General features: G+C 38.5%; 1 protein-coding gene across 15 annotated transcripts in view; it reads right to left on the reverse strand.

Moving 5' to 3' along the window:
* Positions 1 to 24896, reverse strand: part of FBRSL1 (fibrosin like 1) — a 382122-nt gene that overhangs the window by 172005 nt on the left and 185221 nt on the right. For 14 of the 15 annotated variants that reach the window (XM_075217007.1, XM_075217042.1, XM_075217084.1 and 11 more), the window contains one exon: positions 16351 to 16386. The exons of the other annotated variant lie outside the window; for it this stretch is intronic. In XM_075217007.1, coding sequence (XP_075073108.1) covers positions 16351 to 16386 — 36 coding nt within the window. The remainder of the gene's footprint in view (positions 1 to 16350; positions 16387 to 24896) is intronic. 15 annotated transcript variants of the gene reach the window in all.

A 24896-nucleotide genomic window follows, 5' to 3' on the forward strand; every position in this document is an offset into this window, starting at 1 on the left:
CCTTTGAGCCCTAACTACTAATCTTGAGCCTTGTTATGGTTCACCATCTTCTCCTTACTTTTCTTCCTATTGCTTTGGCTAGTGATTTCCCCTCTCCCTCTCATCCCTACTCTTTCCACCAACTCTTCCTAAATTTTCTTTTGTATTTTCATATTAATAACAATACGCTGCTTATATTACGTGGAAACTTCATTGCAATTCTGTTTTACCTGTATTGCCTGTTTCCCTCATTGTCTGCATTGGAAAACTCAATAAAATATCTTTAAAAAAAAAAAAAAAAAGTTAGGTAATTGTAAAGCTAATAAATTATGAAAAAAAACAGTTTAAAAAAAAAAACAAGAACAAAGCTGCAGTACAATGTGGGGCTAAGACTAAACATTGCAATTTACCTTCATACATGATTATTTCAGATAGACAAAGATGTCTATCTGAAATGCACATCTGTCTATATGAGATGCACATCGCTTGATATCCCTTATTAGCTACATATTTAAATGACTGTACACACATTAGAGAAATGTTTTTTCCTTTCTCCCAAGACATCAAGACAACATTTAGACTATTTAAATGTTCTAAATGATGCAGTAGTGGCACTGGGATTTCACTTGTCTAAGCTAATGATGCCTGGAGCTCTATAATGTCACCCAGCAGGAACAGAGAGTGGAGACATGGAGGAGCAGCTTCTGTAGATGGGATTTTGCAAAAAGAAGACATGTTGACATTCTGTTTGTTGGAGGATGCAGCTGAACAGCAGAATTTTATAGCAAGCATGATGGATTTACATCACATAAAAAGCTCCCACCGTTCAACATCAGTACATGACTTTCAGAATACAGAAATAGCCAAGTACAGGAACAGCAGACAGCAGCACGGTTTCATGGAAGTTTACAAAGAACAGAAATGCAGCAACAGTGTCATCTGACCCGCGTTGTACAAGGTTATGCTATTTCCCCTTTAAAATAGCCATTAAAGAAAACTCTGCCCCCCTTCTGCACCTGCAGTGATATTTCCTCTCCTAAGAGACGTCTGAGGAATTGTCGATTTTAACAGACACCACATTGAAAGTTTTTTTTTTTTGTCAAAGTCTCTCCCCTGTTGCTGCTGGAAGTCTAATGTCTGCTTACATGTGGGAACTGGATCCTGCCCGACTAACAGACGGCAGATATTTACATTGGTTTTCTCTTCCAAGGACAACTTGTCTGTGCAGGAAAGCCAGAGAGTGAAAAATAAGTGTTTGTGCCAAGATGCATAAAATGTTCATGGCAACATATTTAGCAAATTGCACATGTCTAATCACTTGCCCTATTCCACATAGGTCTGCTTGACCCATGTTCCCCAAACGCTTAGGCTAATATACTAGGTTGCTATGCAGCGACATTAAAATTCTGCATTTACATTGCATTTCTAAAGCAATGTAAGCACACTTACATGGTTATGAAAAATAAAAGTCATTGGTCCAAATGAGAACACATACATATTTGCGTTTTTACACACATTTAACTTTGTTGTGCTGCAGTATGGTGTTTTTGTTTTAATACCTGTTCCATTTTACTGTATTTGACTCATAAGAACGCATTTGAAAACTCAAATTCTTCTTAATGAGAGCGTGCTGTAAACGCAAAGAGATGTGGTTAAGAAGGCTTTACATATGTGATTGGTTTAAACAAGATAATACCCCGTTATGTCACAGATGCAGGTTTTAAAAATACAGATTGAACACGTGTAAATACATCTAAGGCATATAGAACGCATGCATAACTGCAATGGGATTTATTTCAGTTCTTACTTTACTTGCATGCATACCAGGATAACCCAAGCATTCCCATGGAGAAGTCTGAAGTACTGTATATCAAGGGATACATGATAATTTACAACTAGCCACAAATATTGGCATCAAAGAACTCATTAGAAAAAAATAAGGTAGGATACCTCCACATGGGTGTAAGGTAACATACATGTACAATGGGTTACGGCCACAGTGGTTTGCTTTTCTGTCGTGCATAACACATGGCAAATGGTACTTAAGAATGGAAATATATTTGACTATTTTTATCTTCCGTTACCATTCAGTCAATATAACTGGAAAATGCAATGCTATCTACAGTACAATAGGATTTGTACAGTGCGAAAGTCTACTTGAAATGTCAGCATGACTGGAAAGAAAGGATACAAAATGTGTATACAATGTGAAACCAGAACAGAGGATATCATTTTGCTAACCTTCATGTTTAAAAAAAAAACAAAAAAACAAAAAACAAAGGCCCACAGAAAAGAACCTAATCTAGCATTAAAAAAATATTGAAGGCGCTTATTGCTGCTGCTTTATTGCAAGTTCAATACGTATACAGGCAATAAGGCTGTACTTTTCACAGACAATAGCAGCTTACAGATTGCAGCCTTTAATAAAGACCTAGAGAAGGACGCCAGCACTCTTGCAGAGGCGTATAATTGAGGGGTTAATTACACAGGCAATAAAATAGGTTTTATGATTTATAGTGCACAACCAGTCTCAATATTCTGGCCATAAATAAAAGACTGCAGATAAGGAGAGCTGCAGGCAAGGCAGGACCCAGCATCTTTAATGGGCAGTTATACGACCCGCTGTGCGTACACGGGCAGTAAATCAGCAGAAACATCTTTTATGGAGTTCTGGCTTTTATGATGTCATTAACTTTCCTCCTTATACTTTAGGGCTAATGAAATAAAGTCATGAGGAGGGATCAAAGGATGAGCCTGTGCCTTTGGGTTCCTTGTTTTATTCTTTGTTACTGCCAAAGGGGAGGGCTATGTTACTAAGCAGAGATCTGTTCACGTGCACAGCTACTCTGTGAAGGAAGAAAAACACATAATGTGTCCTTGTCTAAAGTAAAGAATTGCTTCACAATTACCAGCAACCACTGGCATTAATATGATTAACAGAATGTTTTTTACTCCTTAGGTAAATTTACTATTTCAACTGGTCATTAACCTGTTCTGTTCCATGATGTCCCAATAGATGATTGCTGTTACTAGTTAATTCTCTAACAATGAGCGTATACTGTGCAATTATTCCTTGCCTAACAAGCGGCTAGTACTGATGAATCCCAAAATGCAGCTAGACGTGTAGCCATTACATATTGGGAGGTGCAGGAAACACTTTACTCTAACACTCATTGGAAATGATGTCCCTGTACCATACAAAGATTGAAACAACTCCTTAATTTTGCTGAAAAAAAAATAAGACTTTTTATTTTTAAATTCTTAGTGCAAACTGTTCTTTGTTATCTACTTAGACTTTAAAAATCTCCTTTCAGTGTTGTTCAGCTTAGGCTGCCCATACATGAACTGAGCTGGAAGGCCAAGTCAATATAAACTAGCTCCCAGAACCATATTATAGGCCAATGCCAATCAGCATTTGAATGGGTTCAAATCAGGTATTGATTCAGACAAGTGAAAAAATAAAAGGTGCACCTATACAGTAACCTGACGTTGTGTAGGTCATCATCTGACCAACTGGGCCCCACAGGATTTGGCAATTTGGCCAAGCATTGGGCCGATGAAGGGGCCTCAGTTTCCTGAAAGCTTATAATGGAATACAGTGCTTCCTCTCTTTAAAGTCCTTACCCATTGGTGTCAAGCACATGCTTTATCAGCATTTATTTTTTGAAAACGGTTATGGGACAGAACTCATCAGTTCTAGGTTCCAGAGGCCCTATACCCACTAGCATATGTGCTTACGGTCAGAAGCATTTGGGGCGCTGATTGCTCTATTTACTGGTTCTCACTACAAGTGACATCCATTGCCCCCCAACTCCAAGTGTTCGTTATCGCCAACATGTGGCATCATTAGCATTTACAGCAACACTAGCTTTACACACATGCCTAAACTAGTGTTGTAATAAGTCTTCTGTTATATAAGGGGTGACACACAATTAATTTGATATGTTATAATATTCTTTTGTACAAAAAAAACTTGTTGTGAGGGTGGCATTATAAAGAGGGGTATTATAACAGGATTCACTATAGTTCTGATTTTTAAATCACCTACTAAAATGCATCAATGAATTTGGGAGACTATTAAATGTATTCCAATTTAAAAAAAGGCTTCTGTCACAAGGTATAGAACTAATCAAACACTTGTGGAGTCTCATGAACACAGATTTCTGTGCAAAAAACAAAACCACAAGAACAAAAAACTAATGTATTATAACCTACAGAAAACAACTGTAGCTAACAACAGTATTTGCCCATGTATCTACTGGTTCCTAGAAGGTACTACAGCACAATGCAGCTAAACAGTTACGGTATTTTTCCCTATAATTCTTGAATGACATCTTTTACACAAATACGTAAAATCAGAATACATAGACATACAAAATACAAATACTATACAGCATTCCTTCTTTATAGCACATTATACATGCATTGGGCTATACAAAATGACATACCTGGATGAATGGGAGTAGTTTAAATGTTACAGGTCATAAAATATATTCTCTAACTGCTTGCTGTAAACCCTGCAAAACCTATTCAATGATATTACATTAATTATAATAGTATGTGATCTCCTACTCTTATTATATGGTCAGTGAACAGTTTCTCAAACACTTTGACCACAACCACCTTATAGCAGCAACTGTTCACCAAGTATCCCTTAATGTATACCATGTACATGTCTTCCAAGTAGTCCGTTGTGTCGTGTCTATGTACTCCAACCCCTTATGTATGTCTCTCTCTCGATACACACACACACACATAATATATATATATATATATATATATATATATATATATATATATATATATATATATATATATATATATGCATCCTGGGAAAGAACCCTATGAATCTGTCTAAACTATCCCCTGGTTGGAAGACCTTGGCTTATATGATGCACAAATGATGTGAATATATGTATAACCTTTGGTAATATCAATTCACATGGTGCTGGTGTCATTAATTCAGCTAAATCCTTATAGGAACAACATCCCTTCTGCTGTAAAACATAAGAGATCCAACACCTATGTGTATGTGTATTCTCAGAATCTGGAGTTTATGTGCAGAAAAAATCCTTCACTATCCCCAGCATTCAGGTCTCTGTAGACAGCTGCCAAGGAATAAAGTATACATAAATACATATATCTAGCTTCTGCACACCATTCTTTGATAGGGTATTATTTAACTTAGTTTCAATGTAATGCTCTAAAATGTCTAACAAATAACAAATTTGTGATGCAGTATATCTATCATACTATGTCTCAGACTTACTCATTCTCTTGTAGAAACCTATTCATTTCTTTTTGTGAAACAAGCTAGTATCAGACGATAAAAGTCTTTAGTCTGGGTGAGTGGAAACAGGGGGATGGAATCAAAGGGTCTAAGATAAATAAAGTCTTCTTGACTAAATTACCCAGCCTACACCATAGTATGTTCAGCCACTGGAAATTATTTAGCAACAACTAAAGCATGGACTAAAGACTCCAATGCCTTTATTCTGACCACGACTGATGTGTTGCCATCCCCACAGCACTTAATAGTGATTCTTATCTGTTGCTAGCGGCAACAGCCAGGGTCCCAGCATGGGGTCCAACAGCAGGTCTCCTTACTGATGCAGGCCCCCACACAAGGACAGACGAATAGGCTGTTCAGCTGGACAGGTCTCACAGGGAGGTTTTGACATAAAGGGCCCTTTAGAAAGGCTGGAATTGTCAGTTGTTTGATGGGCTCATGCTGGGCCATTAGCTTCTGTTACTAATTTGCGGTGGATGTAAGAGGCTGAGCCGCGTGAACACCTGCAAGAGGCAGTGCTGTGCATTGTGGGAAAAGCTCATTTTCCAGACGCGAGGCCAGGCAGCTATTGTCCATTTATTTACAGGGCACGGAGATGTATGTATGATAGATATATGTAAATATAATATATATATATATTTATATATATATTTTTACTTCAGAAAATGCATATAAAAAAAAAAAAAAAAAAAAAAAAAGTTACTGCTCTGCTCACACTGTAAGTGTAATAAACTTTCTATAAACAGTAGTCTACAGCTATATGGAATTTATTCCCTCTCCCATATTTATGTGCAGTTGTTGCACATAGGCTCAGTCTCATTTATTATTCTACTTTTAACCTAACAAAGTGCGAAATGGCAAGACATGCAATCAGCTGTTCATTTCAGCTGGCAAGCGGCATCTTGTGAGTCTATATGGATTTCTTTCCCAAGACATTCTCTTGTCCCAGAGAAACACTGGTGGATTATCAGAATTCCTGTGCTGTCAGATTCCCAGCATGCCCTCCTTCTTCCTCAATCATCATTAGCTCTTAGACATTAATGTTTGTAGTCAGCAAATGAAATACTGCAGAGAATAGGTCTTCATTTCCCTAGACCGATTATACTGTTTCTGTCTGGCTCCATCCCAAGGATTCAAATTTCTCTCAAGGCCCTGATCCATCTACTCTGGCTTTCTGTCGGGACAGACCTGTTTTTAGTTATCATTACTGAAACTGCTCCATTTATTGGAAACCGCAATGTGCACGATAGACTAACAGCCATAAGACTGGACCACTTCTATCAGTTTAAAAAGATGATTTCTTCAGTTTCAGCTCTAACTAATCAACTTAAACCTGCCACAATTCAGAGTATGGAAGCTGAGTTTTGTCTTCCCCATCCTCTCTGTAAGCCTTCGTTCAGTTATTTTTGTGCTTCCACAACTCCAGGAACAATTGTCTGATTTACATTTGGGCAATTTTATGGGCAAGTTGTGATAGTTCTCAATGAACTCTGCTATTTATTGTAATCAATTAGAACATGGATATATTTTTGATTTTGCATATCAGTGACAACAAAAGCACTGCTGGAACTTTTTCTAAATATGACTTTCATACTGTTTAAATCAGAATACAATAAGTTTGCATAAACAATACATGAATCTAATGACAGAGCTCCTGAGATCATTCCTTCAATCCTAAGCACATGCCACACATGGACCCAACTTATTTTTTACTGCATAAAGCAAATTACTTTCCCACCACTGTATAGTTAATAAAATATCTGCATATAATATTTTATTTACCCTTTAGGGGGTTAATGATTATTAAGTTGGAAACTACCACAAAGCAAAACAACAGTAACCCTTCAAGTGAAGAAATAACAACTAGACTGGTCCTCTAAAAATTCCAGAAGTTAACAACTAGGAAAACCAGAACGGTTATCTGTTATAGAGAACAATTTCACAAAAGAGAAATACCCACTTAAAGCTTAAAAGAAAGCCATCATTGATACATAATTGAACATTGCAATGTATTTTAATCATTCTTAGTTTTAGTCATGTTTTCTTCTGAGCATGGCCTTGACTGTGCACCCTGATGAAAGCCAATCAGGGTCATCCGCTCCTGTACCCGCTGCTTGTACACCAGGTACGAAGTGGTGGAGGAAAGAGAAGAACCAATAAGACTGAGGGGAGAGCAGGGAGGTGCGTGTGACACCGCATGTAACCGGCTATTATTTCTCTTCTTGCAAACTGAACCCACCTCTGCACGCACCCCAACTTATTGTTAGACAGTCAATGGTTTAGAGCAGGCTTCAGCAACCTTTTTCAATCAGTGTAGTTAGTGTGTGTGTGTGTGTGTGTGTGTGTGTGTGTGTGTGTGTGTGTGTGTGTGTGTGTGTGTGTGTGTGTGTGTGTGTATAAGGTTTGGCTACTTTTCATTTTGCAAATTTACTATTGGAATTACAATGTTTATCATCTGAAGTACTAATTCATGGCCTCTTCGGCATTGAGAGTGTTGTGCTCACCATGTCACAGCTTATTGTGGGACATGCCATGGTCCATAATTATCAATGTATTTAGGGATATCAGCCCAGATAAACTCTGTACTCAGTGGGGCCACTGCAAAACTGAGATACAAGTTTCACTGTCCCCATTAAGCAAGCAGCAGAACAGAAAATAACTACCCATAGGGTAGTTATTTTCGCCACGGAACCATTTGGGACACCAAGGAACCATTGTAATATTTATCTCATCTTCTATATACATCTTGCTTCAGTAACAAGCTTCACATACTTAAAATGGATGCTGGATTGGCCCATGTGCACCATACCAATTTGGTGTGCCATGTACAGTAAGTAAACCAAAACAAAGCAACAACTTGCCAATCTAGAATTGGGATAAAGCTATTTGTAGCTTGCGCAAATAAATTGTAGATAGGTGGCAGCATGCACCATATGAAGACCTGACTGGAAGAACCTGTACAGTAGGGGCCTACTGTGACATCACTAGTTCCTAATGAAATGATTGGATCAGTCCACAAATAGCTGCCTCCACTGTGTGTTGCTGATGGGACTTTTTTCATGGTTTTGGTTGGTATGTTTCCTCTGTTAAAGTGTACTGGAAAATCAGATTGACTGTATACTCACTTGAGAAACTGGAGAGAAAGCTGTAAAAATGACAATTAATTATCAGTTGCTGTACAGTATTATATAAATGCAAAATGAGAATTCTACAAAAATAGAACTGCAACATAACTTTTGTAAAGCACAGATTGGACTGAAATATAATAATCCTATTATTTCACCTTTAAACTACATTTGGTGAGAAAGCGTGAGACATAATGGAAAGAATATTTTTTCCTTCTCTGCTGCTGGGGGGAGAAACATTTTGCAGATATGTAATTGCCAGACACATGCATATTAACAGAAACTGCCTGCAGGAGAATTACTGCTACTCTGGAGCATGAATAAATATTTTAGGGATTAAAATGGATGTTTCACAATGGCATGGATTTCATGTGTCTTAGACCCTGGAGGAAGTATTCAGACTGGCCTATAAGCTAAACAGAGCTTCATCTTTTAAAACATTAATTGGGAGAGTGACACTATATCATGTGTACATTACTGCCTGAGGCTGTTGTTAAAAATGTATCACAGCTTTAGCACATGTTCTGTGCTACATATAGGGAGGAGTCAGCGGGTTCATTTCACATTACAAACAATTCTCTCTCAGGCTATCATGCAAAGGTTGAATATTCTCAATCTCAGAAGCCTGAGTTACATAGGTAGCCAGGGTGATGTCAGAGGACCAGAGAAATATTGAATTTGATTTAAGAGGAAGTTAATCTCACATCTCCATTTGCACTTTGTTTTTTATTCAATTAAGCGCGAATTCCCATAGGAGCCCTGCGTGATGTGCACATTTCTGGATATGGGAACATAAAACATTCAATCAGAGGTGTGAGCAAATATTAGCAATTCAGCAAGAGGTTCCTTAGAAATCTCGCATGATGTTATTCCACTGGATGTTGGGGAACAAAAACATTGCTTATTGTAATCATCAAAATGTATTTATATAGCACCAGCAAATTTCATAGCGCTTTACAGTTGGGAATAAACACAGCAACAAAACAGAGGTAGGAGGGCCCTGTTCACAAGCTTACAATATAGACCTGCAACCAAAAATAAACAATGGTTTATGTACAGTAATACATGGAAATCACCCCAGTGTTAATTAAAAACCAAACATTAATGTCACATGTTTGCTGTATGTTAGCTGAGATACTTTACAATGTGAAAGCATGCTAGTAAACTAACATCCAATAATACAAAAAAATAACATGCTGACCTCTATTTACATGGAAGGGATTTCAGCAATAAAATATGTGGATAGTACAGCCATTTACAAGGCTGATGTACTAGAAGTCAATATGAAAACAACCAAGTAGGAAAATGTAAAATGATTTGTGGAGCCTCATAGCTGACAAAGATAATTGTAAAGCGCTACAGAATTTGCTGGCGCTATATAAATAAATGTTGATGATGATGTTGATGAAGCTGGGCTCTTTATTGGTTTTCAATTATTGAAAAATATTTATAAAGAAAAAGGTGCAACATTGTAACGGCAAGAAATCTACAAAGCAGAAAATAAAGTCTTAACATTCAAATACACTCGACTTTGACACCTTATCTAGAGGTTACAGATAATAGTGGCTTCTTTTTATTTCAGTCTTCTCAGAAAAAAAAAAAAAAAAAAAAGTGTTTCGGCTGATTTGATCTGAATCCATGGTGGCCGTCAGATAACCGAGTGATTTCCGTCTCAGCAAGCCTAAGCTTTTCCGCTACACTGCGTGGGGGAAACCACAGTGAGAAAGCCTGGGGCTCTTCTGCCTCCCCACACAGCCCTGAGCGAGATCATTTCTGAGTGTTAGATGACTATCTGCAGCAAACGGAGGCTGGCCAGCCACAAACTCTAAGGGAGTCTGACCACAGATAGCACTACGATAACAGCAATAGGTTTCCTCAGAAGTGTCTCTTCCTGTCAAGGAGGAAGGGGGGGGGGGGGGGGCTTAAAGACATCTTTCACTTTTTAGGCAATACTCATTTTAAAAAAAGCATAGTGCACAAGAATGTGTACAAATACAATCACAGTTCAAACTCCTGCCCAACTTTCCTCTATATTCCTTGTGTGGCGATGCAGGGGAGCTATGACACTACTACTAGACCATGCTGCATTTGGACACAACAATCCCAAAGAGAGGGATGATAGAACTGTATAGTACACTAGACACTGTGCTATGTAAAGCATGTATAACTTATTATTTCCTTGTGCCATTACCACACATTGCTAGAGTAACACACCCCTGGCAGCACTGACAATGGGAACCTGTAACATACAGACTTCGGTCACAAGGCGGAGAGGGTTTCATCACTACAACAATACTTTCCATCAGTTACTAAATCCACACATGGATAACAAACAAGCTATGATTCAGAGCCACTCAATGTTACTAAAACAAAATCTTAACCTTAAATTCTTCGTTCTGTTTCACATGTAATCACTGAGTGTAGTAGAGTCAGTGCATTCCTCCATGCCTCCACCAGGAGGTCTAACACCAGTGATTTGTCATTTGGGGATCGCTCACTATGTTCTATCAGTGGTGTAAATCAGGCAGTATAGACAGGCCAGGTACTAGATGTCAGAGTGATTATTTCCAATAGTTCAGGAAAAAAACAGCATAGATTTAACTAAAACATTAAACACAATTTTATGAGAACATCCCTTAAAAAGCCAATTATCGGGCCAATCACATGATAAACGACTGTTCAGCCAGATACCGCATTAGTGTGTATGCTCCAACGATGAACAATTCTCGCGCCAAAGCACATTGTATAATTTCATTTGATTTTTAAACTGGTCTAAAAATCTCAGCAGTGTGTATGCACTCATGACTAGCAGTGTCCATAGATCTCTATGTATAGAGCATGCAGAGTCACAATCTTTTCAGCTAATAGTTATGAAAGGTGATGTGTATAGTGTGTGTATATGAATCCCCCCTCTCCCCCCCCCCCCCCCCCCGCAAGTGGTTGGTGAAATAGTTAATGATATCGCACCGGAACAAATTTACTGTAGTGTGTACCCAACCTAAAAGTTCTCTGGTCAACTGATACAGCAAGAATCCGTTCAAACAGAATAGAGGATATTGATAATGCCTGGGTGTTGCTGATAGCAGTTTGGTCAAACTACAGGCTGTTATTCCAGTAAAATACAATAACAGATGGCAAGAGTTTATAAGGTCCGTAATCTCAAGACAAGTAGACATCCTGATGGAGCAAAAGTGATTATATTATATACCCTCCTATATTTGCTTCTGACATCTCCAACCATTGTTTGTAAGCATTTCTCTAAGTATTCTTTCCGCCAAATGAACGAGAAAAAAGCAGCATTAACATTCACTGTTTATTCTCACATCAGGAATACAGCTGAATACATTTTTCTACTACAGATTCTAAGAACTCGTTAAAATTCTTGTGAAGTCTCAGTCACACCAACACACTTCTTACTCCTAGCTGACAGTTTTCATGTCACTGGGTTAAACCTCCCAAGTGTTAATAGGATGAGTAAAAATTACCATAGCTGCTAACTGTAAATCACAATTCTGTGCTCAACAAAAACCTATTCTACAATGGTTGACTTCAAGCTGGACACTAAACCGGGACCTAAAGGGTTAAAAAATAAAAGGACCCCCAGGGTAATCAATATACTGTGGAAGCTGATTATACGCAGCAGAAGAAGCTTAATGAATAGAAGTAGTGTACTTATTCCAACTATCTCCACTTATTAATTATGCTCTTGTACTATGAGTATTGAAGACACACTACATGTTATATTCATTATCACTATTTATAATAAACAAAATTAAGTTTAATATATGTCAGATTACAAGGTAATATTACAAATATCCAAAGTTTCTTTGCTTTGTATATTGTGAATAAATTTGAGTTCTCTTGTGTTGTGATATTTAACACACTGTATTACTACCATAAGGAAACCATAATGTACCACCATTCAATGGGATCTAGGTTAGAGCTGTTCAACCCTTGGCCCATTGGCTAAATATGGATCTTTAGTGTTTTTCAACCAACACTACTACAAAAATATGATCTGGGCAGCATTTCCCAGTTCCAGTCCCTTCTAGATATGTTTGTTTTACTTATAGTTATTAAGAGATGTTGGTCCACAATACATTTTTACAGACAGACTACAAGGTATGATCACAAATGTGGTAGTAGCACTGCATAGAAACAGGAACTCTGGGATAAGCTGTAAAAGGTTCACATCCAATACCAGCTAGATGTCAGAGGTATCATCGTAATTTTACTATCAACATTTTTTTATTTTATTTTAACTGTCAGAAAATTAACTGGAAGTTGCCAAACCCTGTATACATAGATAACACTTGCACACGCCATCAAGCCAATTAACCAGAAAGAGCACACAAAGAAATGTACACGCATTCACGTAAACTAGTCAGAAACCATTTACATTTTTTCCACTGTTGATGCGGAGTAAAAATACGTATATCTAAGTGTCAGAGTGAAATCCAGTTATCTCTCCAGCCTGCAACCCAGCTTAGATCATAACCTCTCCTCCCTCCCCTTCCAGCACCTGCACAGAAGCCAAATCCCCCTGTACTCAATTTTCACATCTCCGTAGACAAGTGGCGGATTATTTACGGCTGTTTATTCCTCTACCGCCACAATGTGAAGATCCGGTAAGCGTGCTTATCCCATGTGACAGTGCTTCAAAGAGACAGCTTAGAGTATTTATTCTTTAAGGTATTTGTAACACACGAAGGAAATGGCATCCCACTGGATATTACTTTCTCTGAGGGTTTAGCTGCTGATCACAGAAGACGCACATGTCACTGCAGCCTCTCTTGGAGTTGGATGATTTAAAAGGGTAGTAGGACATGACACTTTGTAGGATATTATAGTGTGCAATGCAATGGGTCTCAATGCCCATCTAATATCTAACAAAGCACTTTACCACTGCTGGCCATGTTTAGATAATCTTGGTAGCACTGAAAGTCTTTGAAATAAAACAGGCTTCTTTCCAACACTAAATTTACTACGTATATAACAAACACATGACGAACAATTCCTCAATAAGTTATGTAACCTAAAGGAAGGCTCACAGTAATTTAAAATAAAAGCTTTGGGTAGTCAGAAGGTAATGCAGGTGTTTCTATATGGCGCAGATGTGCAGAGATGTACTAATGCTTTTTATTTTCATTCTGTAATTGCCCGAGGCTGAAACAGAAGATTTTCTTAGGCCATGGATACTTTTTCCGAGAAGCAAATTTGTGAATATTAATTGCATGACAGCCATCGTCCTTTATGTGTCAGAAAGGTCTTGCTGGGCTGTGCTACACATGCAGTTTTTAATCACAATCTAGCGCAATTGTCTTCTTCAATTGTGCCATATACAAATTTAATTACATTAGCTTCAAACGATGATTTGCGGCCATTGGGTTTAATAGGAGACACAATTAATTGCAATTTTATTTGATTCAGAGCAGGAGGGTACCAAATAAAATGAAGTGACATTAATGAAAGGGAATAGTTAGAAGAGGAAGGTTTTCCTTTAACAACTTAATCTCAAACAATTGTTTTCAGTCATGTGTCAGTGTGTTTTCCTATGCAAAAAAAATTGCATAGTGTTTAATCAGGCAACTTAAAATCGCTTGAGTAACTGTAGCATCATATGTATTCCAAACATAATGTGACAAGAGTAAACCTCAAAGTTAAGTACTGGATGCTAATGATCTAATGAGGACTGCAGAGTCAGAGGTTACCACAATAAAAATTCATCATTTATACCCATGCTGCTTATTTTGTTGTTGTTTGAGGGGGGGGACTATTATACATGAATTTTGATTGACAAAAATGCTGCATGTTGATAAAGAAATTATGGGGCAGACAGAAAAAACAAGTAGCACTCAGGTGGATTGCTCTTTAAGCAGTTACTAAGACTTATGAAAGTATAGACTAATTTCGTTGCATCTACATTTGTCCATAAGAGTGCTTTTTAGACTGCACTTGTCTTCTGTTCCAAACTGAATGCAGCATGAGTAGGGATCCACTGAATGTGTAAAACAGGTAATTACAAAGCTATTTAACAAGTGTGTACAGAAATTAGCACTTTTACTCAGATTTTTGTTTATTGTAGCTTTTATCGTACTGTTGAATGAACTTATATTTTAGGTTTATTTAGCAATAGAACAGCTTCTATAAGAACCAGTTAGCCACTAACATATGATAAACATGTTATTAGGCTCTTGATCACAAGACAATTGACAGGAGTCAAACATGCTAAATATTGTGCTAAATCATTAAATAGATGAATTTACAAAGCTTCGAGGAGGTTGAACACATGGGAGACGCCAATTCACGTCTGTGTGAAGTTTGGCATTTATAGCACAAAATATTAGACATGCTGGCAAGAGAGTGAAAAGGCTCATTGGTAAAACATACCATTTTTTAACACAAAGCAGCTAAATGTACGGCCTTTGTTCCCACTGAAGAATGAAGAAATGTGACCATTAAAATGACTACACACTGCAGAGAGATGTGCACATTCATTATGTTGTAGTCTGCTCATTTCCCATGTCTTGCTTTTTTTTTTCTTTTAGATCTCCATTCAACATCAAGAATACAGGTTTACTTTGTACCCCTTATGTAAAAGCAGAGGAAGAATTGCCAAGGAAGAATATTTTTTCTTATACTTCACACTGCTTGAACCATCTATCAGTTTCTGTTTCTCATTAGATCCTGATTTGGGGCCTATTAGATGTAGAGCCTTCTGGCAGATATGTGTGAACCAGGCCAATAGCTATTTCTGCTGCATGACGCAGAGAAGAGCAAAAATCTCACAATGACAAAAATGACAAAGAAGAGTGAAGACACTGGTAAGAAAACAGCTTTGATGACAACAAGGAGACATGGGAGTAGATGGAGGTATTCAAAATATGAAGACATGGGTGGAATTGATAGTGACCCATTAAAAACCACCATCATACTCAGCGTTCCCACAAAACTTCATTTACTTCAATTAAAATACCCCCAAATCAACAAAACAGAATCGCTAATAAGTAACGGCATACATTAAGGCATGCAATTTAAAGATAATAGATCTTGGGTAAATACAGCAGTAACACAGCAAGTTTAACACTGTAACAGTCCAACAAGCAGGAATAACATTGCAGAACTGCACATTAGAAAGCATGCAAGCAACATGCACAATTATACCAACAAGTGTTGTATCCAGGTTTAAACAAACACAGGCATCTGCCTTCTGTCAAACTACCCATCATTCCAAATTTTTTTTTCCATATAAATTTATGTTGAATACAATAGTTAAATGAATGTATAAACTTTTTCTGTTTTTGGTCACAGTGGGAGAGGCAGAGCACTTAAGGGCACTACGGTCAGTCTCTGCCTACCTTCCCCCATCCTACCATTATATAACACCTGCTCCTACACCTGCTTCTATGCCACTGAGCATGAGTTTGCACTGAGACATGGTGGCTTTTCAAAGAATCAAATGTCTGCCCCAATACCACTGGATGTGGTTTTACAGATTTTGTGACCGTCTGAGCATTTAGGTCCTAAGAAACTTTGTTCAATTTGTGAGCGGTGTATTCAAATCTATTGAATGTTTTAAGGAGACAGGAAAAATGTGGGCCCTTTGCAGAGCCTTTGGCTACATCCTTGCTGCTTGCAATATCCACTAGTTTCCAAGGGATATGGTTTATTCGGTCTGAATTCTTTAAAAAAAAAAAAAAACATGACCGCATTATGGGCAAAATGGTGGAAACAAACGCTGTTTTTTGTTACATAATTGATCCCAAGTGTATAACATTTATTTTGATGGTTAAAACTGGATACGGGTGATGAGGGATGTGGTTTAGTAACAGCTACTTAGCGTTATCTCTCATGGCTTAAGCACTCTCTTCCAGGTGGATACTGGACCAGTTGGCACTAGAGAGCAAAGATTTCACTTATTGACTAGAAGGTATAGCAAGGAAAGAAACGACTTACTGAGTAGCCGCGTCCAGAAAGTGACTGAGCTGAGCTCTGTGGAGGAAAGAGAGCATGGTCAGCAAAGATAAACACAGAAACTCTCTGTATTTCTAGTGGCCAAACAAACACTTTCTGTGCCAATTATCACAGGAGCCTGAGTTACACCAGCTGTGAGCAGACATCTTTGTGGAGATTCCTGTAGAAAAAGGTTCCACCCTGCACTGTAATTAGCTGCATATTACATGATGCAGGATATATATCCTACTGCTTTTGTTTTCCCTTTGTTTTAACGCCAATTACAAAAATGGGAGCAGTGATGGGTACATTTACTAAAGGATGAATAGTGACACTGTGCATATTACACACCATTTCGTTACACAACTTATTTGCTCAAGGCTTGCACTCACATACAGTAAATCCTCATGACATAACAATGTTTATGGGCAGGACACGAAGCACCTGCATAGCTTTTGCCTGGTATGATGAGAAAGGAAGATTAGCTTCTAAAGTAATAGAACCAGAAGAGCAACAATGCACAAAAAATGTTGCCGGTTTGAGAAAAGTGTTATGTTGACATGAGCAAAGTGGAACAGTAAGAATACATAAAATTAAAAAATGCTGTTTGAGTAACGGAGGTGAAAAAATGACACGTGTTCCGTCATGTTGTCCATCTGCAGAATTGTTTAGCTTTAAAATCTACAGTTAACAATTTTAGTTACATTACCATCATCCTCATGTATACATTGTTGACATACTGCACAACATGGTGTCTCACATACAAATATGGACAGATATAAAAAGTAGGAAAAGAAATCACTGGAGATTCTATGCAGGCGTTAAAGATCTTGAACACATTTAATATGGCAAGAGCTATTTGCTGGTTTTGACTGCAATCGTCAACACATGAAAGGGGTAGCAATCATGCCAAAAGCCACGAACAAAAAATTACATGCCTTCCTCCTCCTTTCAACTCTCTCATGCCTGGCAAAATAAGGGATTGTCCTCTAAAGGGTAACTCTACAGAAAACACAACAGAAAAACTTTACTTTTAGATGAATTTTAATCAAATGAAATTAGAATAATTATTAATTATTCTCCTTGCGGCCTACAGTTCTGGCCAAAACTTTTGAGAATAACACAAGTATTGGTTTTCACAGAGTTTACTGCTTCAGTGTTTTTAGACCTTTTTGTCAGATGTTGCTAAGTTATACTGAAGTAAAATTACAAGCATTTCATAAGTGTCAAAGGCTTTTATTGACAATTACATTAACTTTATGCAAAGAGTCAATATTTGCAGTGTTGACCTTCTTTTTGAAGACCTCTGCAATTCGCCCTGGGCCACATACTGAATGATGGCCGCCCATTCTTGCCTTATCAATGCTTGGAGTTTGTCAGAATTTGTGGGTTTGTTTGTCCACCCACCTCTTGTGGATTGACCACAAGTTCTCAATGGGATTAAGGTCTGGAGAATTTCCTGGCCATGGACCCAAAATTTCAATGTTTTGATCCCCGAATCACTTGGTTATCAGTTTTGCCTTATGGCAAGGTGCTCTCATGCTGGAAAAGGCATTGTTCGGCATTGTTCCTCACCAAATTGTTCTTGGATGGTTGGGAGAAGTTGCTCTTGGTGGATATTTTGGTACCATTCTTTATTCATGGCTGTGTTCTTAGGCACAATTGTGAGTGAGCCCACTCCCTTGGCTGAGAAGCAACCCCACACATGAATGGTCTCAGGATGCTTTACTGTTGGCATGACACAGGACTGATGGTAGCGCTCACCTTTCCTTCTCTGGACAAGCATTTTTCCAGATGCCCCAAACAATCTGAAAGGGGATTCATCAGAGAAAATGACTTTACCCCAGTCCTCAGCAGTCCAATTTCTGTACCTTTTGCAGAATATCAGTCCGTCCCCAGTGTTTTTCCGGGAGAGAAGTAGCTTCTTTGCTGGCCTTCTTGACACCAGGCCATCCTCCAAAAGTCGTTGCCTCACTGTACATGCAGATGCGCTCACACCTGCCTGCTGCCAATCCTGAGCAAGCTCTGCACTGGAGGTGTACTGATCCCACAGCTGAATCAACTTTAGGAGACGGTCTTGGGCGCCCTTCTTCACAACTATTGAACATCTCTCCTTGAAATTCTTTATGATCCGATAAATGGTTGAATCTTACTAGCAGCAATATCCTTGCCTGTGAAGCCCTTTTTGTGCAAAGCAATGATGACTGCACGTTTCCTTGCAGATAACCATGGTTAAAGAGGAAGAACATTTAAAGCTTCCAGTCTGTTATTCTAAGTCAATCAGCATGACAGAGTGATCTCCAGGCTTGTCCTCATCAACACTTTCACCTGTGTTAACAAGAAAAACACTGACCTGATGTCAGCTGGTCCTTTTGTGGCAGGGTTGAAACGCAGTGGAAATGTTTTTGGAATAAAATGCTTTGCCATGGCAAAGAGGGACTGTAATTACAATTCATGTAATCACTCTTCATGACATTCTGGAGTATATGCAAATTGGCATAAAAAAAAACGGAGGCAGCAGACTTTGTGAAAAATAATATTTGTGTCATTCTCAAAACTTTTGGCCATGACTGTAGTAACAGCAAAGAGACCACAACGCAATCTTTTACTTTTATTTTATCTCCTCAATGGCCGTTTTTAGTTTTAGATGTCATCCTTTAATGTTAGTGGTGTGTACATCCCCTTTAAATGTTGTAGCTCGTTTGCTCCTTTATTACAATAGGTAATGGACCATCCCTCAGGCCATGGCCAGCTTTTGTTGGGTAGTCTCACAGATTGCCACATGCCTTTACCTACTTCCTATCATGTTTCTGCACCATTCATTTCTTTTTAGTGTAACATTTATATTCCACTGCAAAATATCTAACAGATTGTTAATGTCATGACCAGCAGTCAATACACCAATCCATCCAAGTGCCCCTCTTAATCCTAAATTGCCCCCAAAAGTTTTCATCTTAAGAATTATAAAGTTGTTTATAAACATTTCATCTCACCAACACCTAATGTCGGAAACTCATATACTACATGGATAAAAAGGCATTGCTTTCTTTAGGATTCTGTATGGTAAGTGGAGGGTTATAATTTTTTTCTGCAAATCTAACTGCCTCTCTGCCATCTCGATCTGGGTGTCCCAATACTACCTCAAGCTCAATGTCTAATATGGATCTCATCTTTCACCATCTTAATCTCACTATCCCTTGCCTTGTCTCACTTGCACCACCCTGCAAATCACTTCACTGGCTCCTCATTGCCTCCAGAATTTCATTCAAGTTGCTCACAAATCAACTACAAAGCCCTCACCAGTGTCTCTCCTTCATACATCTCTAATCCTATCACAAGATAAAACCCTGGTTCGACCCCTCCATTCTGACCGTGACCTGCTCCTGTCTTCTATAACCACTACCCCTCTATAACCTCAAGCCTCCAAAACATTTACAACACTGCATCACCCTCCAATCTTTCAAGCATGCTTTCAAAATCCACCTCTTTACTATAGCCTCTCTCACCCTCTCCTGATTACTCCCTCTACCTACCATGTTGTCTTGTGTCCCATTAGCACCTCATCCGCTTTCCTCCTCTCTCTAGACTGTAAGCTCTCATGAGCACGGCCCTCTGTATCTTATGTCTCATATCTGTACTTCCTTTGTCTACAAACATGTACTTGTTTTGTTTAACTTGTATTTGTGTGATTATTGTGGTTTTACGTTTAATTTATAAACATGGAATTTGTACTTGTATGTTTGCTACTTATAATTGTACTTTTATGATATATAATTATAATTTACATTTGTGTGGTTCGTATGCTGACTCTCCGTCGCCTTACAAAACAACCCAATAATTTAAAACATTATTATGTAAGCTACATGATTACTTCAACATACCAGAGACCATATATTGCCCCTATAAATTAGGTAAAAGGCACAACAGCTTAATAAAGTGTTACATGTAAGGTACAAAAAAAAAACACCCCCCAAAAAGACAAGACTTTTACATTTAGAGATGCATTTAAAAGACTGTAATGGTCAACGCCGGTGAAGGAGTTAATCCCAGCATACGTGTGAATAATGCAGCTGCATGTCCCTGGTGACTCAGAGGAGCATGGTGCACCTGCCAACCTTTACTGCTAAGCCAATAATTGCCAATTTAATCTTTGCCTCTTGGTATCACTCATGTTTAGCCCTTGCTGTGCCCTGAATACATCTTCATTCATCTGGGGGGGAGGGGGCACTTGACAATTAGAGTGCTAGCTTCAGCTAACTAGGGCAGCCAGTTTGGCAAGGCCACGGAGACAATTATTAGTCTATTTTCCCATCATGTAGTGGGTGGTGTTAGGGAAATCAAGAACCTACGACAATTATATTGAGTTATTTCTCCTTTCCCTTTTCGCTCCCCCCTCCCCCACCCTTCATTCACCTTCAGAATATTTCACATTATCACAGCTTTACAACCACATTCAAATTTTCCATGTTCACAGGGACTGAGGCTTCTATTTAAATGATAATGAGGGACAATCCATTCAATTGAGCGAGGGAGAAAATCCATTAAAACACAGGCAGCTCTTAAGCTGGGTCATGAAACAGATGAAAAAAAATCTTTTCTTTTTCTTTTCGCGTGTAAAAGCCATTATGCAGGGCCATGTATGGATCTTAACACGGGTCACTTCATCACAAAAGATTAAGGGAACAATTACACAGAGACATTAAAAAATATTTACATGTCTGACATGGAGACAAGGAATAGTGTTTAGAGAGGCCTAACCTGAACAAATATTTAAATCTGCTACCAATTATTTTATTTTTTTAAATTATATTATTATGCACATTATCAGAAAAACAAATGCAAGTGTAATGCCAAATAAACAGCCTGACACCGGCCTCTGAAGTAGGAGAAATAATACATATTCTGTCCTATGGACACCGTTGCTTTTTCACAGACGACATGACAAATTCTCATTGGCAACTGTGCCTAATGAAATATTACGGCCACCAATCAAAATGCCCCACATGGCGAGCCTCATTTGAGCACATCACTACGTAACACACTCAGGCTGTTGCCATAGAAACTATTTTTGCCTTCTCAAACAGCTCTTTAAGATGTACCATTCCTCAACCACCTAAAGGGGTAGGGGGTTTTTGGTATGAAATTCTAAAATGAACAAAGTTTTGTATTTGTTGTATTGTGCATACCATTCCTGAATTTAAATTTTAAATAAAGGTCATTGCCTAGCTCAAAAGATGGGTTCCTCTGACTTCACTGAACCTCCGTCCATTCCAGAAGGCAGAATTCTCATTTCACATCCCATCTGAATCATAACTAGTATCTACTCCTCATCCTAGGATTCTGCACAATAGGAAAATGTGCAGATACTGTCCCCCGCCCCTTTTACTTCCTTTCCCTCCCATCACTTTTGCTTGTCAAAGCTGTCAACTCAAATACAGCTTTAATCTGCCAGGAGCACTTTTCTCCTGACATTTTTAATAAATACTTTCAGCTCTTAAACACATTTGCTGCAGAGATCTCCTTTCCCGCCTCCCCCCCCCCCCCCATACTCCCTCTCCTTCCCTTCAGAATAAAGCCAGGGAGACTAAATGCAGAAAATAGTGTTAAAACCGACTTCTTCAGAAGGTAAATGATTGTGCGGCAGTGTAAGGTGATAAAGAGTACAACTACGCATTTCAAAATCTCAGAGATCCTCCACGCCACTTAATCTCTACATTGTCTCACATTTTATCATTGTGCACCATTCCTCCATATGAATTTACAGCCATTACTATGGAGTCGGGAGCACATATAGTAGATGTAATAACCCTTTAACACTTTCATCACTACTAGACTAGGAGAAAAGCTCCATTAACCCTTTTGAGGAAATTAATTTGTGGTTAAGCGCTGAAGGCACAAAGGATGTATTTCGATTTAATGTATTGCATACTATCTGGGGATAACAACATGTATTGCAATAAATCTGGGGAATGCAGTTTTATTTAATCTCCTCACTACGAGCAATGAGTTAGCTAATACCAAACGTTATTGTTTTTAAAACCTTGGAAATCGTCATCCCCACCGCCATCCACTGCTCAACATTCTGAAAAAGAGGCAGTGTTTTCAATTTAGAACCTAAATTAGATGTCCAATTGAATCTAGCAGGCACAACGCTTTCCTTGTGACAGGCTGTAGTTATAAAGCATATTTTACATTAATAGAACTCAACATGATTCCAACATGTAGGGAGGGAGTTGTGTGCTCAGATATTGGAATGTTAAATCAAATTGCAGCCAGTTTATTTTATTTATTTTTTTCAAATTCAAAAGGTAAGGGAGCTAACTCATTAATTAAATTAAAATCTGTGGTAATATGAGAGACCAGCCAATTACTAAAGCAGATCTCAGAACATATCCTTTAATCTACTGATACACACATACACCGGGCCTTATATAATGTATGATTTTTTTTAATTTAGAGCACAAGTCACATGCACCCATTACATTTTATATCCTGTGGTGTTATTACATTACATTAGCACTTCATACATAATGCATATGGGACATTAATATATAGGGTAATGTAAGCCCAGCTGCCAATTATATAGAAATTAGAAGACATTGAAGTTCTGTGAACATATAAGAGCACATGGCCGGCTGCTTCTCTACAGGTCACTGAAAACTGACTTCTGATGTCTGTAGTAATTTAAAGCGGAAGGTACATTACTCCTAATGAACACTGAGATTATGACATCTGAACTCACCCATTGTAAGAAGTGGCATTAGAATTCACTGTTTATACAGCACTGATGTTGTCATCACTGCAGTGTTCACAGGGGTCAAGGTATAAAGCATTCCCTATGCTATAGCCTACCTATATAAGGAGCGCCTTTGTATTAATGTGATCCACATATTCCTATGGTCACATAAATCCTGGGTGACTTTTATATTCATACAGCTTGCACCAGGAGGTATATTACTCCATAAATACATCGCGTGGTAGTAGAAGACCATCATGTAACCACTGCTGTACATCCATGTGACACATGGGGTCGTCTGGGTGAGCTGTATATTGGTTTTGGGTAAGACACCTCAGACTTTGCTTGACTTTGAATGAATGTATATTATATACACACACACACACACATATATTTATATATATATATATATATATATATATATATATATATATATATATATATATATATATATATATATATATACACATACACACACACACACACAAAAGTTTTGAGAGTGACACAGGTATTGGCTTTCACAAAGTTTGCTGCTTTCCTTGTTTTTAGACCTTTTTGTCAGATGTTGCCATGGTATACTGTAGTAAAATTACAATCATTTCATAAGGCTTTTATTGACAATTACCTTAACTTTATGCAAAGAGTCAATATTTGCAGTGTTGACCCTTCTTTTTGAAGACCTCTGCAATTCGCCCTGGCATGCTGTCAATCAACTTCTAGGCCACATACTGACTGATGGTCGCCCATTCTTGTCTAATCAATGCTTGGAGTTTGTCAGAATTTGTGGGTTTTTGTTTGTTCACCCAGCTCTTGAGGATTGACCACAAGTTCTCAATGGGATGAAGGTCTCGGGAGTTTTGATCCGAGAGCCACTTAGTTATCACTTTTGCCTTATGGTAAGGTGCTCCATCATGCTCAAAAAGGCATTGTTTATCACCAAACTGTCTTGGATGGTTGGAAGAAGCTGCTCTTGGAGGATATTTTGGTACCATTCTTTATTCATTCACACTCCTGCCCGCTCCCTACGCTCAGCTAATGACCGCCGCCTCTCCTCCACTCTTATCACCACTTCCCACTCCAGAATCCAAGACTTCTCCCGTGCCGCCCCCCTCCACTGGAACGACCTCCCTCGCTCCATCCGTCTCTCTCCTAATCTGTGCTCCTTCAAACGCGCACTCAAAACTCACCTGTTCCTTAAAGCCTACCAACCTTCTACCTAACCCGCATCTCCTCCAAACGTTCTACCCTCTCTCCTCCCGGTCCCTCTCCCCACACTTCAAATTCCTCCAATTGTGTCTGTTCGTTCACCCACCCTTAGGATGTAAGCTCGAATGAGCAGGGCCTTCTTCCCTCTTGTCTCCACACCTGTTCTTCTACTCCGCCTCTACTGCATTGACCTAACTGGAGTTTCTGAAGCATTGGTATTTTTGTTTATTGTTCTGTATTGTTATACCCTGTATAGTCTACTGTTTGCTTTGTGTACGGCGCTGCGGAAATCTTGTGGCGCCTAACAAATAAATGATAATAATAATAATAATTCATGGCTGTGTTCTTAGGCAAAATTGTGAGTGAGTGGCCATCAGTCAATATGTGGCCCAAAAGTTGATTGACAGCATGCCAGGGCGAATTGCAGAGGTCCTCAAAAAGAAGGGTCAACACTGCAAATATTGACTCTTTGCATAAAGTTAATGTAATTGCCAATTGGCACTTATGAAATGCTAGTAATTTTACTTCAGTATACCATAGCAACATCTGACAAAAAAGGTCTAAAAACACTGAAGCATAAAACTTTGTGAAACCAATACTTGTGTCA

This window comes from Mixophyes fleayi, chromosome 1, assembly GCF_038048845.1.
Source record: "Mixophyes fleayi isolate aMixFle1 chromosome 1, aMixFle1.hap1, whole genome shotgun sequence".
Taxonomy (NCBI): domain Eukaryota; kingdom Metazoa; phylum Chordata; class Amphibia; order Anura; family Limnodynastidae; genus Mixophyes; species Mixophyes fleayi.